This window comes from Calliopsis andreniformis, chromosome 10 (assembly GCF_051401765.1).
Source record: "Calliopsis andreniformis isolate RMS-2024a chromosome 10, iyCalAndr_principal, whole genome shotgun sequence".
Lineage (NCBI taxonomy): Eukaryota > Metazoa > Arthropoda > Insecta > Hymenoptera > Andrenidae > Calliopsis > Calliopsis andreniformis.
Window position 1 is genome coordinate 7,029,079 of NC_135071.1, and position 20,501 is coordinate 7,049,579.

Genomic DNA, 20,501 nt, shown 5'->3' on the forward strand with positions numbered 1-20,501 from the left:
GTTTGTAATGATCATGTACCTGGGCTGCTAATTCACTGAAGAGCGATTGAACTGTAGTAGCCACCATAGTTAACAAGTTTTATTAACGAGTGCGCGTACAGTACATGGTACGTTTGTACTGTACATTACCGGAATGATCTGGCAACGTCACAGTTAGATATGCGGGAATGTATGAACCCATAATTACTTCGACTAATGAGACTTCGTAACTAAACTTTTCTCGCAAGGAAATTATTTTCAGAACATTTGAATGTTCCGCTTGTGTATCTGTGCATAGCTTGTTTCACGTCTACTTACATCCTTTTTTTACAGCTTTATATAGACGAAAATAGTACTCTTATTTATATAATTGTGAAAGATATTGGATACACTACATGACTAAACATGATTTTATATTTATTATTATAAGTTTAACGATTTGGTCACATTTTTTATTATTTCTGATAGTTAATAGTTTATTTTCATAATCGATTTTTAAACGGATACTTTAAACTATTGTGTAGAATAGGAAAGAATGGAGTGAAGTGAATTATTGGAAGAAGAAGGAACTATTTGAAAGAGAAGGAATTATCTAGAAAACGTGGAATTCAAAAATTTGTCAAGATTAGTAAAAGTTAAGATGAAATGTAATTTTGAAAATTGAAAATTAACACGAATTTGTACTTTTGAGATTATTTGAATGATTAAATATTTGAAATATTTGAAAACTTGAATATCTTACTTATATTTTTCTTTTATTGAAGTTTAATGTTGCATCAATCGTCAATGATTAGCGGCAAAAATGCACAGAAGAAAGAAAAAGAAAAGAAAAAACGGAAGGGTACTACATTTGAAGTTTTAATTAATGTATTAAATAAGTTTATTTCCTGAAGGAAACAAAAAATCTCGTTAGAGATTTTATTGCTTTTAAAAGACTCTATTCGATTTTTCTGATAGGCAACTAAAAATTTAGGATAATCCATCATGAGGTGTTTAACGTTAATAAAAGTATTACAAACATCACAATGTGAGGCATCAAATTTAACTAACAGATGATAATATGTAAATTTTATGTGTCCAATTTTTACTCCAATGATGACCGCCTACTTTTTTGTTGTGAAGTTTATGTATGTCTTCTTAATAAAAAAATACTCTTCGATTTCCAAAATATTTTCCATTCGCTCTCCCAGTTAGCTCTTGGCTCATTTGAGGAATATTTCATCATATTTTTTTGTAGAATAATTAGAGAAGAAAAAGAAAAGTAAAAAAAATTCCTTAAGAATATGTACTGCAGTTGATGGTTTCTTCCACTGATTTATCAGCTTTATTATTATCACATATATACATATACATATTTTTACATATTACATGTACATATTTGTACATATTTTTACTTTTTTCTATTGCTCTGTGATAAATTTGTTATTCAATGCTCAAATTGCTCTTCTACAGTTGCTCAAGATGGCAAACTTCTGTCTATTGAAGTTAAAACAACTTTCTTTATTTTTTGTAAATGTTGTATTGCGATTAATTTGATTAGAAAAATTAAAAATTCATTAGGGAGTTTAATTTATTGTATCCTGAAATGGAAGACAAATGCACAATCTGTTCCTGAAATGATTTTAAACGCTTTCGTATATAGATCAGTATATAATTGTAATACTTTTCTATAATTTGTTCATCTAAAATTTTATAACTATATAAACGGAGTTTCTAATTTAGGTATTATATTTGCAAAGTTCCACATTTGTCTTTCTTATTTATTTGTTCCAACCATTTTTATTAAAAGATTAAAGTTGTCCTGTATACTACGTTCGATAAATTTTAATCTATTTGTAGATAGTATTTTTTAATTCTATGATAAAAAGAATGGAATGAATCGACAGAGGTATTAATGAAGATAGATACTATTTCTACCAGATTTTATAAGTATTTTTTAAATTTATAATACAGCTTTAACACTAAATAATTTTCTTCTAAATTTTAAAGGAGGTTCATCATTTTCTTTTAAGATACTCAGAATTGAGCTTGAGCTAATAAGATACCTCAAATGTTATAGTCACGACACAAAGTCCTGTATTGTGGATTACATCCACTTTTCTTAATAAATTTAGTCTGCTTGAGTTATAAACTATTAAATCATAATTATATTCAAGGTCATTGAACACGATTAGGTCATAGTTTTGAGTAGATATCAGATACTAATGCAAATATAGATAGCTAAATTTAAATAGTACACGAAGTGTACTTAAACTACTGTACGTAACACACCTAATTTGAAAAATGATTATATAACCAATGCACGATAATAATCATAATAATAAATGTAAAAATGTATTTATGACTGATGATGAACATCATTTCATAAAGTGATTATAAAATGTACCAATAATCATGGTACAGGCGTAAAGGGGTGATTCTACGCGACAAAATAAATAAAAACTGAAGAGTACAATTGTTTCGTGTGAGGCTTTGCTTTTGGGAAAACCGAGTTTGAATATTTTTACAGTCAGTGTAAAAAATATTCGTGCAGTACTTCTGTATGACAAAACCTTGTGTAACTTTGTTTATAAGCAAAATTTCAACAAACGAAATAATGTATGTATTTTCAGATATTTACAGAATAATTTTTATAAAAAAAGAAATGCGATATAAATATGTATTGTAAAAATATTAACAAACATTCAGAAACTTGTCAAAATGTATGCATAATAAATATTCGTACAGCTTTCTCTTCGGGACATATTGTTTGCTTTATTTATTATAGAACATCGAATGTAAACAGTACCGGTATCAATTGACTCGAGGTCTCTGTTGCAACCGATTGTAATTTATAATACAGTTGTATAATTAATGTAAATCATTTAGTAAAATTTCCTCTATTGTTCGTAGACCTCGGTCCACGATTCAAAGAATAATCAACCGATATGATATGCGAAAAACCATCAAGAATAATCCAAGAAATACTCATTCAAAGAAAATAGACAAGACCAGTGAACGATTAATAATTCGGTAAGTTAAGAAAAATCCAAGAACATCGGCAAATGCAATCGTTACAGAATTAAAAAATAACTTAAATATTGACGTATGTAGTAATACAGTACGTAATACATTACGAAAGAATGGTTATCATGAAAGAATGATGCATAAAAAGCCCTTCATAAATGAAATAAACAGGAAAGAGGATTAGCATTTACAGAGAAGTACGTGATCCAGCCACCAAAAGCTTGGAATTAATTTATTTTTACAAATCAAAGTAAAATTGTTGGACTCAGATGGACCATTTAAAGTACAGAGAAAAAATAATAAGTGTACAACAAAGTAAAACGACCAACAGTAAAACACGGTGGGAGATCGGATCAAGTTTGGAAATGTGTAAGTGTTGGTGTTGAATTCTTGCATTTTATTAATGGAATTATGAACCGTCGAATGTACATAAACATTTTAAAAAGTAATCTTTATAGTAGTGCAGAAAAGATGGGGTTAAAAGGTAACTTTATTCCATTATAAGATAAAGAGCCGAAACATTACAATTATGGTACAGTGTTCCATAATCTTAAAAACGCCACCACAGTCTCCCTAAATAAATATAATTTAACATATGTATGAGACCACTAAAAACAAAAATACGTTCTTACAATATTTCATCAGAAAGTGGTTTAAACGAAGCACTTTTAGAAGAGTGGAATAAAATTCTACTTTTTGGATAAATTTTGGACACAAAACTTGGAAAATTCGATGCCACGACGACTTAGTCCCATAATAAAATCAAAGAGGAATCCCACAAAGTATCAAATACTTATAAATCTGATATTTTGTTATACTCTAGGTATTAAAATTTATTACATTTTTCCAGGAAATTAGAACTGTATGAATACTTATTATGCGTATATTTTGACTACTTTCTGAATATTTATTAATATTTTCCTAACGCACATTGATATCGCTTTTTTTAATGAATATTATTATGCAAACACCTAAAAATATGTATATTTTTTGTTTATTGAAATTTTGTTAATACAGAAAGTTATAAAAAGTTTTTGTACGCGTGCGCTTCACTGTCTTACATTCCGAACAGAAAAATTTTTGGATTTCTCCTCTTTCGGTTACTATGTCAACTGGGATGTGTCACGATAATGCTTTGCATTTTAGAAATTCCTGATCGGGCATATTCCGAGCTTTTGACATTCAAAATTTTAAATTTTATAATTATCTTCACCCGCTCTTTCCTTGGAGTCATCGTCGGAGATCGACGCCGTGTGTGTACGTGTTTGTATATGTGTGCGTTCTTCTGAAGCCTCGAGAATGTAAACGCTACATCTTTGTCAAAGCAAAAAGCGTTATACATCAACATTCTAAATTTGCAGGTTCTCATGAGTCAGGATCAATGTAACTAGAGCGTGTGCGATCTAGACCTTTATCGCAGAATTGTACGCGTCATTGCCTGTAATGCTTGTTAGCACCTATGACAAATTGTTCATGGAAACCAAGAGCATTCGTATTTCGCATCATTAGAGACAGTTATAGCTAATTTCCGGAAGTACCTTGTAACGCGTCTACGTGTTGTAGAAGTCAAAATGAGAACCTTTCGGCGCTCAAATTTGGAGCTCGCGCAAAAACTGTAAACAGCGCACGACACGACGACTGCGCGAGCGGCTATGCCTCATGGTGAGCATAATATTGAATATTTTCGAAAATGGCAAAAACTTATATGGTTTACTGTATTGTAACGTCCCTAAAACGATGCTACGTTGTCCATGGAAGAGCGGCTTTCCGATGGACGAAAAGTGGCGTTCGTGTGGCGTGCGGTTAAGGAGTTAAAATCCAAAGCTTAGATCTTTCTTAACAATAATTTATTCAGTAAAACCCTATTCTAATTCTAACGTAAATACAATACTAATGCCTATTCTAATTCGTTAAATATTTATAAGAACAAATAAGGTTGATTATTATGCACAGATGAGGTTATGTTAATCGTAATCGTTACGCGATATACATACTTCTATCATTTATCTCGATAACGCAAGAGTTAGGTTATGTGTCTATGCTTAAAATTGGTGAACAGAAGTTAGGTTATGTGTCTACGCTTTTACATTCGTGAACAAGAGTAATTATGCTGTTATTAATTATTAACCGTATTAATTGCGGTAGAGGATCCTCTATATTAGACGATACGCAGTGTAAGTGTGTGTGTGTGTGCAATAGATCTTGTCTCGTATGCCCTGGTCGCTGCCAAAGTTATAGGTGGCTATAACCTCAGAGCGGTCTCAAGGTTTCATGAAACATATAATCTTTGCTTGATTGCCTAAGCATCCGTAAGCCCTTCGTTATCTTTTCTACATCAGTCGCTACCTTGGAGAAAAGACTCTTCAGGAGCGGTCTTAGAAATGCGTCCGACTAGGAATGGCTTCTAGCGCTTGTTGGCAGGCGATTCGTCTGCTTACGGCAAGCACGAACTCTATATTAAAGGAGCATCAATTACTATTTGGTAGAACGGTCGCTACCCCTAAAGGAGCGGTCTCGATCTCACTGGACGAGTATCTCAGCTGCCTCCCAGATCTTCATCTATTCGGAACCCGATGCCAGAGAGAAGTGTGTCTCCTGCTGCTTTCGCAGATCCTTATATACCCGCCAGTCGGAGTTCGCACATGCGCAGTTGTTCTAATTCTAATGGCGCTCTTATTCTAATAGTGACTGTTTTAATATGAAAACGTACGAAATATGTTATACTTATATGAGAATGTAATTAAAATCTATAATATATAATGTGTGTCGTAATACAAAAATGTCTATTAGTAAATGGATGAACAGAATACGCGCTTATATACAATAATAAGAATGAAATAGAAAGAGATAGACATATTTACACTAAGATGGAGAGAGACAGCGATAGTAGAGAGAGATAGAGTGAAATAGGAAGAGACAGAGACAGAGTCGTGAGGCGTTACAGTATTAATTGTAAGAGCGATTAGCTGCTGAAAATTCTAATAAGTGCCAAATCTGTAGATAGCTGGATAATTGTAAAATCAAAAGCTAAGATACAGAGAGAGAACACATGCGACACATTAAGTATAAATTAACGAATAGCACGACGGCTTTCGGGACGTTACAGCAAATGATCTGTGTATTAGTGATCCGCGAAGGATCCTGCTTGTCCTAGCTTCCGTTATCAGGCACTCTTCGTCGATAAGTCGCAAAATGCGTGACGGGAGCCCGTGGGTTAATTCAATTTACTTTCTCTTTCTCTTCTTCATACTTATTTCATTAGTTTGGCTATTTCTATTTATTTTTTCGAACATAGATTCATGGGAGTGAGTAAACTCAATACCTCACGTAAAGCCATAACTGCATTATCCATTTTATAGTGAAAATTTCGAGAAAAAATATATAAAGTGTTTATGCATCTAAAATCTTCACGTGTGAGTGCGTTCTCTTTCTTCTTTTCCAGAATTAGCAGCATTTCGAGCATACAGTTTTTACCAAACAACGACCTGGTATAAATCTAGCAATTTTCTATTGAATTACGATTTAGATTCTGATTTGATAATTTTTGTGCATTGATTTCTTCAACTGCGTAAATTGCACAGATTATTTCATTTAATGTAAATTTTGTTATATACTTATATTGATTTTGATTTGGTATTCTGGTTGATTTGTTATAATAATATCAAATTGTTGAACACGTGCTCGCCTTGTATATTCACGAGGCAGGAAGGGCATTAATGTTGCAAAGGCATTGTGGATTATTCTGAATGCCAGCATAGGGGCATAGAAACACGTGGTACTATTCTTTCCTTTTGTTTCTTTTTCTTTCTCTATCAGACATTATATTTATTTTATTATATTTGCTAACTTTGAAAAAATATATATATTGTTCTTTTTTTTATTTACGTAAATATACATGTATTGAGTTCATTAATTTACTTTTCCAAGTACAAAATAATCCTAAGCCTCCTCCTTTCAGGAAGTAATCACGTATAGCGGAGCCCGTATGGGACTAGATGATTTCGTAACCTATTTACCAATATCCTTTTGGATAATTAATTAATAAGTATAGTAGATATACTCGTGTATTGTGAACGAGCTTTCTTTTTATCTAAAGACAGCTCTGCTATTGCGACCACACTACCATTTCACATAATATCGCCATTAGCGATAGATAAGCAGAGTAGTTGCTCGATTAATCACTTGGAAAGAGCGTGAGTATATTAATCAATAAAATATATCTCATGTGGCCTAGCCAATCCGTAACAAAAATCGTATTGTAACGAGTAAGGATACGAACCCTCGCGCACGTAACAAAATTCAGGGCAGCGGAGTTCGTAACCCTCGCGCACGTAACACTATACTATAGCTGGTATATGCTGTAGTTGGATCTCAATACCGATCATTGTTTACTTTTCCGTTTAAATATAACTATATTGACAGGGCATCGCACGCTGTAACGGCGTGGAAGTCAAGATACTTCTCGCGTAGCCGCAATTTAGGACAAAAGTGTGTAGAGCTCTCAAATGGAAACGATAGACATGAATGATTAGAATCTCAGAAATTTTCCGGTTTGCGCTGATGCCGCTTTTTTCGGTCATCTTAAAGGTTTTCCCACTGGTCCCGATACCACGGTAATTATTTAAAAATTTGACTTCATCATCGACTTCTTTGCCTTTGAAATAGTTAAGACCATCCGTTAAAAAATTGTACCATCGACTACTAGAAGAAATTTAATTTTTCGATAAAATGAAACCATATTCTATTTTACTCGACAAATTATTAATTTACTGAACTAGCAACACGAATGATGTATTAGAAATGGCGGCGCAGTAACTTGGACACCACAATCGCTATAATACACCTATTCTCTGAGAAAGATGTTTTTCCTATTCTACGGAAAAGCTAGTAGAATAAGTCCCAATTGAGATACAGCGACGTGAGTAGAATAAGTCTCAAGTCAGACATAGCGAAGTCAATAGACTAATTCCAAAATCAAACGCGTTTCATGCGAATTTCAGACCTTTGTAAAATAATCTGTTAGTTTTTTAACTCGAAATATATTTGAAAGAACGGTACACAATGATTGACGATATTTGTTGACACGACGTTTCCTGGAAAATCAGAAAGACAAAAGGACGTGTCGCTCTCATGAGAGCTATCGGAAGTGACTAATGAAGTCAAAACTACAACCGATTGTTTATGCAAGGAATCATACAATTTACAGTCGCGTTTTACACGTACAGGGTATCCCACATAAAGTAGCGGAGCCAAAAAGGGGAGATTCCTGGGGTAATTCTAAACAACCTTTTCCTTTGCAAAACTGTTCTCTGAAGCTTTGTTAACGAGTTATTAACAAAAAACATCGACCAATCAGAGATCACGGATAGCGAGCGCTCGGTCGTCCAATGACAAGGCACAAGCTACGCGTAGTGTTTACTACTCGCTGTGCTTGAATCTTGTACAAGAAACTCAAGATCTCTACGTTATTGTCCAATATCTCCTAAACTATTAGATGGAAAATTATGAAAAAAATCAACGACACGTTAGCTATTCCGACACATATTATAGAATTTTTTTAAATTTTTAAATTAATTATCCAAGTTGTAAAAAATAAAAACCGAGGAAAAGGAATTTAAAAATGCTGATTTAGTAAAGTAATGCCATAGTAAGAAAATAAAAAGCAACGTTTTCGTAGTTCCTACAGATTGTACATTACTTTACTGGGTATTAAAGCATTGAAAATTGTACAAAAATACTTATTTCATTCGAATATAAAACTTATTTATATGTATTCTAAAAATAGGTATATGTATACCTAATATACATATGTATACCTTATTCTAATAGCTAAGCGCGCTGGACTGAACTTATTTAAAAATTATTAACACGATTAATAATTCAGAAACGAAGTCTTAAAAATAATTTTGACATTCTTGATTGTTGTTCTATTTTGACAAGTAGAATCATCCTTTAGAATTTCTGACACTTGTTGTTGAACAACCTGTACTATTGCATGAAACCACTACAATGGAGGTTGCAGCTGTCGAGTATTTCTGATAGGCGAACTATGGTTCCTATCATAACAAGGTTTGGCCACCATTGAAATAGAGTAAGGAGCGTATGCACTTTCTATTGAATTACATTTTTTTGTTTATGAGTTATTGAATTATACGGAAAATAATGTTATTCCACTTGTATCCCTTTCGCATCAACTAAATTTTTCACAATCAGTTTTTTATAAGAAAATTGGAAAAAACAACATTATATTGTAAAGATATGTTAGTACTAATGTCTTTATTATGAATACCAGTAGTTAAAATATTGTTACAATTATATTGAGGTTATGTTTACTTATCGGACTCATAGAAATTATTTGCAATATCGTATTTAATGATTCAACTGACTATTTCTGTTCCTAACTCAAAAGTTTAAAAAATATTACTTGAATTTGCGATTTCAACAATTGGCAAAATGGAAATAATACCATGTAGGTACACTTCTAACGGAAATACAGCTCAGAAATATAAATGTAACTCCAGATTTATGAATGAGCATCGGCACTCATAATTTAGGTTTTAAGTAAGGGACTGAGTGTTCAGTGATTCTAACTTGTTTTTTCATAGATTTGTAACTAGATATCTAAGGACTGCTAATAAGGGAAGATTCAAAAGCTCAAGATTCAACGTTACAATACTTAATATGTTTTGAACAAGATATTATGTCAAAGTCCACTATCTGGAACACAAAACCTTATATGAAGCAATTTTATTCTACATTTTCGACTTATTTTCTTGTGTAAAATTACCCCTTCCTGATTGTACCATTCTTACTCAAGTATTCTGTTATATTCACTGCTTACAAAACATGACTTTGAACAGATTTGCCTAAGACAAAGGGTACTGTTGTGTACGTATGATTATTTCGAGTAATGGAAGGCGATATTCGAGAACGTCACATGGTACTGTAACTGCGTAGAATACTAAACACGTATAAATGCATTTGACTGCTTATGGCTTGGGAATGCAAAAACAGTAAGAAGGCAGCCAGTGCACGCGAAGCTGCTAATTGCATAACTAATTAAGTTAATCTCGGTCGCTGTTTGCACAAAATCTAAAGACATGATGTGTTTCACTGTTAGTGATCAATGATATGGATAATAACCATGTTACTAATTAGACATCCATTTTGATGAGAAACCACACAATAAATTCGATAATCTGAATATACGAAGGTTATTTTGCATTATATTTGTAGTAATCCCACGCTGTAAGTAATGGTACATTCAATTAAAATAAAAAAAAAAGAAACATTTGTTCAGAGCACTTTCAAAATACATACACAGATGCTCAATTATAGTTACGACTTTCTATTATCTCTACTTCTCAATTCCTTTATTTCTTTACTGTCTTACTTCTACTTGTTGCCAATCTATTAGTCTATTAGCACAACAAATAGTAAATTGTTAGAATATCATCTTCAAGAAGACACAAGAAAATATAAATTTTTTTCTCTAAAGGGCTCTTTTCTTCTTCAGCAATTGCTGCATTCCCGTTTATGTCTCAGAACGATGTGATCTTATCGTTAGATTGTTATTGAGTAGCGTCGAGTACCTTGCGAACAATGCCAAAGAAATGCTCGAGCAACCTCCACGCGAATGTTGTGCCTCGAGCTACTTACCAATGCCATTACTGTCCTTTCATCGCCCTCCGCCATCCTAACCCGTCTTCTCTACACTACACCCTCGACTGTTTCAAACCAGACGTTTCCTGGGCTCGTCGGTCCACGTGTACAATTTTAATGACCTATGATTGTCATGACTTTTGCCCTTTGCATCCTTTCTGAACATGTGATTCGCCCGGGAAAGAGAATTTCCTGTAGATATTACTTCCCACAAAAAATTTTGAATCTACACAGTAGTTTTGTAAAATCGTTGAGAAGTACATTAAAAACGACTTCATTCGAAATTATTATTGTTACGTCCTAACTAGACGGGCGGTCGTCTCCAGCGGCAAAGATCGACCTTAACGGTTCTTGCTCTTTTAAAATGCTAAAGCACACCTTGACTAAACTTATCTTGGAAGTGAATAAATAAGGAGAGAGATGTTTTGGTTTAACAGTTTCATGTATTTAATAAGATACAAATTACATACCAACACCTCCTTAGTGTCTTAATGTCGTCACCTTGTAGATTTAGTTGGACGCTAGTCGTTCGTGGTTGCTTCTCGACGTGGTTTTTTCATTGCACGCACTTTCCTTCTCGAACTTTACAGATTCTCTTGACGTGGTCTAAGAAGGCGGATTTGGACTTGGCGGAGTACATTCGCAATACCCTTCCACTCTTACATGGTTTTCTGCTAAACGTTAAAATACGCCCTCGTTGTTATAATGGGTGGGTGGTGATCAGAGATTCGCTCTGATCCTCGATTGATGCGATATAACTCAAAAGTCAATTGTATATCTAACTTGCGCGCTGTCTTATTTGTCTTTTGGGTCATAACTTAAAGAGGGAGATCGCGCTCATATTGTTTTATTGGGTCAGCTCGGCTGAATTTGTTGCAATCGTTCGCTAGTTCTTTAGTTATACATTTCGCAATGCATCAGCATTTCCCCCAGTTTGACACCAAATAAGGGGACCAGGTAAATGTCCGGATGTAACATTAAAATTTTGCATGTTTTCATTCAGTTTCTAGCGAAAAATGAAACTGCGAAGAGTAGGAAATTATCTAGAGAACAAGAAATCATCTTTAGAGTGAGTCATAAGTTATGGCTTATAACCTTTAGAATGAAAATGATCATTTATTTTATATTTAGGGTTGCGTTTGTTTTAAGTTTCACAACTTTATTAATTATGAGATTTTGAATACACAATATTTTATTCTAAATGTAAAGATCATAGGAACATTCTTTATTTCATTACGTAAAAACCAGTAGGGTTTCAAAAATTGAAATGAGTAGAAAAAATTTCGAAATTTTGAGAACTTTTACTAACTGAACATTTGACTAAAATTTGAATATTTGAGATAGAGAGAGGAAGGAAGAGACGGACGCGTACAATGCAATCCTAATGTTACTTTACAGGCTGCAGCGAAATGAAACAACTTTACGACATTTAATGTACTTCTGGACACTGTTGTCCACCCTCGTTGGATTCCTCTACTCATAAACTGTCCAACGAGGTATCATGCGCTCCATTAATATCCAAAAAAAAGCAAAATATCAAAAGCAATATTTTTAAGCTGAAAAAATATCAAGTTTTTTATTACTTCAATAATATTCTTACAAATTTTGAGCTTTCATCCGCAGTTTGATTATTTTATATGTTACATATTCTACGACTGTAATCAATCGTTGACTCCATTTTTCGTTTTCAGGAGGGAAATATGAACAATCACTCTCGAATGACACGTACAAAGTTCACATGAAGCTAACAATACGATCAGTCGACATGTCTGATTATGGGACGTACAAATGCATATCAAAAAACTCTCTTGGAGAAACTGATAGCAGTATCAGGCTCTATCGTAAGTATGATTATAAATAGACTGCAGTTCTTTACGAATTTATGACAAATTTCAATACGCCAAAACATACAAAATTCGTGTAATGTATAAAATTTTACCAAACATGAAATGTTAAATACATCGTATGTATAGTATTTGGGGGGGAGAAACAAATCTTTAATTAGGTTGGACTTCTTCTCTATTCTATTTATGAAAATCAGAATTTGCAAAAACGTCCGCAGTCTAGTTATAAATTAATGACTATAATAATGACATATCTCATCATTTCATTTTTGGTTAGAACGTTAGCACTATTATCTATCAAAGAGTATTCGCGGGCTTCAACTCGCAAATCAAACTTCCTGATTTTGTACTTTAATCAGCTACCGCGGCGTTTGATGAAATTACAGAAAAATACATTTGCATTTTAAACTTTTCTTTCAATTAAAGATACAAAATAACCGAAATGAAAGGGAATATGTATCACATATTGTATAATAGGAACCTTAAGCATATAATACACCATTAAACATCTGTATCGTATTCCTTGCTCATGCAGTAGAATAATGTTTATTTTCATATTCTTGACAAGTACGATCCTAAACCCAGAAAGTGTTTTTTTTGAAACATTATGTCCGTAAAAAACGAAAGAATAAGGAGATGGAAATTATCTGCCGAAGAGGGAATTATCTAGAGCAGAAAAAATTATCTTGAAAACAAAATTTAAAATGTTGCCCAGATTAGTAACTCTTAAAATGAATATTGTTATGTATTTGTCCACTCACCACTTCGTGTAATCAATATTTCACAATTTTCGTATTTACTGGATTTTGGGTATAATATTTCGTATCGAATATACAATTAAAAAATGTTAATAGGTTAAGAGAGTACAAAAGTCTAAGACCTAACCCTTTTAAACTCTATTTTAAGATATACATTCGCTAACAAGTTTCTCAGTTTTATTATTCCCCTAACGTATTTTATTTCTATTCTCACGCATAGGACAAAAGTCAAGATTAAACTTCAGCTTAATTACAAAAGCAAGAATCAGCCTCAATTTTTGTTTTTAAAATTGAGGCTACTATAGTGGCCATTCGCAAAATTGTTTCTGAACAAGAATTTAAAGTATTGAAACAAACTCTAATCAATTCCGTAAATATTCTTTAGAAGGAATTTTGTCGTATAATATACTCTCATAGATTGCCTATACGTACAGCGACAACATAGTGACAGCCAATTCGGCCGTCGAAAAAAAGTTAAATTGTTATAACATTGAACGTATTATTAGGAGCTTAGAAAATGTCAATAGGTCTGATTGGCTGCATGGGAAAACTCATAAAGACAACACACATATTTTCCTTAGTGTCCAAATTGGTCATACTTATTGCTTCTATACATATCTCATGGGAGGTCCTCTAAAAAGTATTAGGGAGAATGCTTTTCACGAGACGCGATTAGTACAACTTATAGCGAACCGAACAGCTCTCTTGCCCTTGGGCCATCTTGCTGACATCTTCTGAATTCCTAACAATACACTATATCTGTGATTATCAGGTAAAACGAACTATGTTATGGTTTTAAAAGATTCAAGTTAAGTGAAATCTAGACTGTAGAATTTATATTTTCAGGAAGAAAAAGGACATTGAAAGAATTTGTTCGCTTATAAATAAGGGATCAAGAAAACACACGTCCATAAGATATTGTAGCATTGAAGTTGGCAACTTTAAACATCAAAAGTATCTTGAAAACAAAAATATGTGATTCAGATCACTTTACCTTACAACCACAGATATGAGTTCAATCTTTCTGATAAAACTAAATCCATTTTCAAACTTTTTCACTAAAATCCACTTCGCTGCAATCGCTTAAGTTAATTCCCAGAAATAAGGGTAACTTCTACATACCTAACGAGACCATTCAATGTGCGACTAATGAATGAACTTATTATTATAAACTATCTTATATGCGATTTGTAATACTATAAGGCAAAATTATTTGCTTTTCAGATATACCAACACCGACAACACAAGCAAGAACGACAAGTAGTACTACAGCTTTTACCATCGAGGAAGGTAAACTTCATAATTATTATACATAAATTATGTCGAAACGTCAATTTGTAAATCTATCCTAATTTTGTGCTTTGAAAATCATAGACAAAATCTATTAAGATAAAAAGTATTAAAAATGAAGAAATTCGAGACTTTAAGGGCTTATCTATAGTACGCACCTAGAGGAATAAAGAACCTATAATTAACATAGATCCTAAAGACAATTCTTTCGGTGTAAAATCAACTTTATATTATTTACAAGCGTTTGATATCTTCATAAATACGAGCATAGGACATGTTTTTTCATTTAAATTGATTATAAGTACTAGAGTCTTTAAATGTTTTTCTTGCGTTTCAATACAAACTCATATCATATGTATGTGCGAACATTTTTAAATATGCTTTTTTCATTGTAATTCCAGCATATTCTTTATCAAAAATTCCGTCTTGTGTTTCTCTATATATTTTGCACTAAAGGGTTTTTTCCGTTGATATGCAATGAATAAATAATAATAACGATAAAATGAATAGGCTACAATCTTTAAGTGACTCCAAATAAAGAAATCCGAAGAGATTCGAGTTAAATGATGAAAGAGGCCGTTCTATTTGACGTGTTCTCCCTATCCATCTCTTACCGAAGATTATATATCAATTTTGTTTCATTTTGTTAATTGAACAATGTGGTGGAACCTCATCATACTGAAATCAAATACATCATCTCTCCTCTCTAACTAATGACTTGTATCTCTCACTCTATGCGGTAAAAGAAACTGATCCTAGAAGTCAATCTCCCAAAATTCCTTTAACGCCCTGATTCAATAACTGCATAAGGATTTTCATCTAACCGTTCATGGTTATTATGAAAATTTATAATTCCACTTGAAAAAATGTCAGTCTTTTCGAGTAGCCGAAAGATGTCAAAGCTTGCACGTATTGAAGGTGTTCGGGGTAGAGTAACTATTTCAGAAGAGTTTGGAAAACCATGGCTAACCTAGAATCATTAACTGTTGGAATTTGGTAGAGTCCACGTAATATATTTTTATTATTGCTCTCATTTATATATTAAAGAGTCATATCTCAGATCCATATTCTAATTAACACCCTATTAATTTAAGAAATAATGCCAATAGGTTTTAATCAACGTCTCAAAGTCTTTCTATATTATAATTGGGAGTATAAATGTTGATGAAGCTCTTGAACCATTTTGAAAAACGGAACACGCCGATTGGAATATATTTCTGCGCACAAACAACAAGTTACATTAAATGTGCTCCCATTAGCTATACACAGAATGCATAGTTATCATTTACTCGTTAGAATAATAAGCGGACATTGTTAACATAACAATAACATTTACTATACATACATATCCACTGAATGAGTGAATACAACAGATTGCTAGTACATTTAATATTTCCGCATTTATAAAATTACGTTACATTAATCTTGTTGATATCTGTAATAATTTTACGTTGGCAACCTCAAACTAATGTATTTCTAAATCAATTCCTCTGTTTGCATTCACTGTATTGCAAACAGGCTCAATACCATACCGAATACTCGTAAAGAATGAAAGTTGATTTTGCATTGAAAGGATTGCTTTTAATACATATATTAATTTGACGTTTTTTATTTATTTCAGTGCATTCTATAATCCCTTAAAGTCTCAAGTCCTTCTTTTTGTTGACACTCTTTACGTAAGTTTCAAAAATATTGATTTGTACGAACATGTGTCAATACCAAAAACAATTCATTATGAACATTCAATGCAAATACCAAATTATTTTCCATGAAATTGACGAGATATTCTCATTAATGAAATTTAATTTCTAGTTGAAAATATTCAAAACTCGCGGCAAAGACCGATACCCAGCACAGAGTCCAGCTCTGTCCTCATAACAGATGCATCGTTACCTACTATTGTCAGAAATGAAGGTAAGGGATTTTTGTTATTGCAAAATGTCAATAGGAAGTATTCATAATATTCATGATAACTTATACGAGAACATAAATTTGCAAAAATTCGAGAAACTTTCAATTATTTCTTTTTTAATTGAAAATATACAGATATTTTTTGAACGTTAATATAATTATATTTCTGTACAGTAAATATTATCATTAATCCTTATTCATATAAGGATTATTGATAAAATATTTATACATATAATAAATATTATCTATAATTGAATAGATATAGATAACTATAGTTGTACAAAATTTTGTAATGAAATAATAATGTTGCCAGAATGACTGTATTATGCTTACAGATAAAAGTAGTTTTTCGTATAGCTTCATAGATCATCAAAATTCCAAAATTTAGATTTGTACAAATTTGTATGCAATAATTGAAAGATTTACTCCTACAATGCAGAAGTTTCAATTTTGAAATCAAATTTTTATTTTTACTTTAAAATGTACCAAAGATAAGGGAAAAATCATAAAAGTATCATTTTAAATAAGAAGACTTCAACATTAACGAATGGTTAAAATCATTGTCGTCTCTTCTAGATGCAGTGGTATTCCAATATTTCTCATTGAATTACAATATATGTCTTTAGCTAAACTATCATTTTTTTCTACTTTGTCAAAACAATGTTATTTACTTTGTACGTGACTATGAAATGTAAACACATTGTAGATACATAATGTCAGTTTAAGAAGTAATGAGACTTTAACATTTTTTGATTGAGTTGTCACATATAATTTCATTGATACTTATTTTCGTGACGAATAAAATACAACGCAATAAATAAGCAAATTTGGCCTTCAATTTCGAGGAGAATTTTATGGAACATTTCTGTAACATATCACTACCAATCCAAAGAATATAGAATATCGCTATGATGATCGTGACATATAATTTGTATATCCTATACTTAATTTTACTCCAGTTGAGAAATCATGAAATGAGGACCTTTGAAATCTGTTCAATTAAAATATTACTATAATTCAACTAAATGCATATTGTTTTCTTATTTTATCAACCTTAAAAGAAGAAAACGTCTTGAAGAAAAATTTCTTAAAGAAAAAATCTACATGCTAATATCAAATCAAGTATGCTTAATAATTTTCAGTGACAATAAATACTTATTAAGATATAATAAAACATTAAATGATTTTACTAAAAAATAAACCTTTACCAAAAACATGCATTTTAAAAAAGAAAAGCATAATAGTCAGTGTGTCCATGATTCTTATTGCAAGACGTGATTCTTATCCCTTTGTGCAGTGATAATGGAAAAGGTGATTTGTCTACCTCAAAGAAAACGTACTATTAACTTATAGTGCTAGTTTGAGTTATCATCCATCTACGTGGTGCTAAGACATTGCATCAGTCAATAAATCCTTTCATTATGTTCTAGATTAAAACTAAAAGTGGTTTTAATATACGTAAATAAATTAGGTCAGAGATCAGCATGTCAGCGCCATTGCTGAACGCTTCCCAGCACGGGGGACCATACGTTATCCCGTTTCGAAATTCCAGGAAACTTCCTTCTAAATCATCGACCCGATTTAATGCGAGACCTCACGCACCGAAGGCTGAGAAACTTTTTGAAAGTTCTCACGAGAAGGCGTGAAATTTACCCGCGAACTTTCAGCAACGCGACATAATGCCGTAGATCTCTGAGGCGACAAACGCCGAGCTCTCAACGGGATTTTGATAAAATCCCGTGCGGTTTATGAACTACCTCCGTCTGCGGAGAGTCGTCCCATTTTTCGTTTGCAGAACTTTCTCGCAACTTTTCTCGACGTCTTTTCGATTATAATCCGCCATCTGGAACGAATCCTCGCGATGTTCATTTTCACTTATTCACATACTCAAGCAACAATATTTCTTCGTTCAGAACGAAATGTAAAGGAATTGAAATTTAAATTCAATACTATGTGTTAATATTGAAGAATATTTACAGACGTAGGAAACAAATTCATTGAATATTAATGATGAACGAGAGGATGTTAAAGAAAAAGCTAACAAGTCGAAATCCTAGATCCAGAGTTATATCACGTCCGATTTTTTCAAAAATGAGATTTTGCATGCTTCTTTTATTAAATTGTTTGCTCATTCGGCAGCAAACATTATTATTTTCCAAGACGTTGTGTTGTTGATATAGCAATAAAAAAATGTTTAGTCCATACCTTCTTCCGAGACAGAGTATGTAAAGTGCTGTTGATATTTTTAGGTTTGGGCACATTTTAACTCGTTACGTAGTTTTTGCAATATTAAGTCCCACAATGCTGACCCCGATACTAAGTAATTGACAATGTTAACATGAAGTTTCCGAAGCATTCATTTCTATGCATAATCTTTTAGCGAGTATTAAGTCAAGCCATATTAATTTTAACCCTGCCATACCCCTCTTGAAAACCTTGTGTGAAACAATAATAATCATCACCAGCATGTCGTTATAAATACAACTAATGAGCTTTTATTATAACACCATTTTACAAATTTTACTCAAAGTTAAGAAAGTTGTTAAAACACACAACAACCACAACTGAGTCAAAAAAGGTCGGAGTAACGTAGTAGGATTAAAGCACTGAAATACATACTAATTCCACCGCCAGAATCGGACAGCATAATGCACAATTTATTTTTCATTTCTAAAAGTAACACTATACCGTACAAAATTTCACATTCAAACAATGAAATAATATATTCTTTGTCCTGATTCAAAAAACTTCTTTGAAATTCGAAAAGTGTGACTTAACACAGTTTAACTTTGGGATCCAGATTTAGGAACGGGGCAGATAGATTTATTGAATAATAACAGTCTTAAACAAGAATGCTTTTACAAGAAACGTTGATGGTACTAGAAACATAATTATCGATTGCCATTAACAAGATAACTTGTAAGTTATATCTTAGTGATATGCCGATAATGTCGTTAAGATATCGGTAACGAATAGGAGTGACTAGAGTCTGCATTCCTTCTTATTTAAAATTTTATTAGAGGTGCTGTTAACAATTAAAATATAAAATATATAAAAGATAAAGTATATGTATAGAAGTAATCTACAACACGTACCAGTAAAGTTTATTTATTTCTGTACTTATCACAAGTAACACATCTATGTACTTTTTCTTACGACAGAAAAAGAAAGACAAAGAAACATGAAGACGCTTAAGGAGAGGAAAGAAATAACACTCAGTTAAAGCGAACGGGAGAATTAAACTAATAAAAGTCAAGGAAAGTTAGAATGCAGAAAACTTAACACGTGGTCACTAAATATATACAGAAAGTATAAAAGATCATGGTTCCTGTTGTTCTACTATCACTGCACAGAGGAGATAAGGAAGTATGTACAGTCGACAGCGATATGCACATAGAATATTCGATAACAGGTGTCCAAAATTTTAAGGAACCAATTGTACATGCTAAAATAAAATGAACATCAAAACTTACAAAAATCTAATTGTTGTGTGCCTAGTTTGAAATTTATTTTACTGGCGGGTGCCTGACCTGGCATCTATTCTATTGATTTCTCTGTATCCGTCTAGCAGCCTAGCTACTGAAGACCGGCAGTAGAATAAGCCCGAACAAATCAGACACGTTTCACAAGAATTAATAATTTTAAAATGAAGCCTTAAACACAATTTTGTATTTTTTGATTTTCATTGTAATTTGATATTAACAGAACATTTCTTGACATTTCTGACATCTGTTGTCGAACACCATATTGAAATATCGTTAATTTATCAATGATCATTAACAATATTTTTACTTTAACTCCTGTCTCTAATAGGGGGGACTGCTATAGACAGTGAAAACTGTCTAATGATCGAATGTTTAAATGTAACATTCAATCGTTGCTTGAATGTCTTCGAACTGTGCAACAAAGCCACCAGAGTGCAGAACATTAATCTTGAGACGGACTCAGGCGAGCACTTAAGAACTCCCAAAATCGTTGAAACTATAACATAGTCATCAAGACTTCTAGAGAGTTGGAGTGTCACGGATGGTTCGTGTCTTCGATGTGTCCT

General features: G+C 32.5%; 1 protein-coding gene across 1 annotated transcript in view; it reads left to right on the top strand.

The window, feature by feature from the left end:
• The window catches only part of LOC143184520 (neurotrimin), a 275,768-nt gene that overhangs the window by 248,140 nt on the left and 7,127 nt on the right, over window positions 1-20,501 (top strand). The window contains exons 7-9 of the mRNA XM_076386814.1: window positions 12,339-12,488; window positions 14,474-14,539; window positions 16,352-16,453. Of these exons, the coding sequence (XP_076242929.1) occupies window positions 12,339-12,488; window positions 14,474-14,539; window positions 16,352-16,453 (318 nt within the window). The remainder of the gene's footprint in view (window positions 1-12,338; window positions 12,489-14,473; window positions 14,540-16,351; window positions 16,454-20,501) is intronic.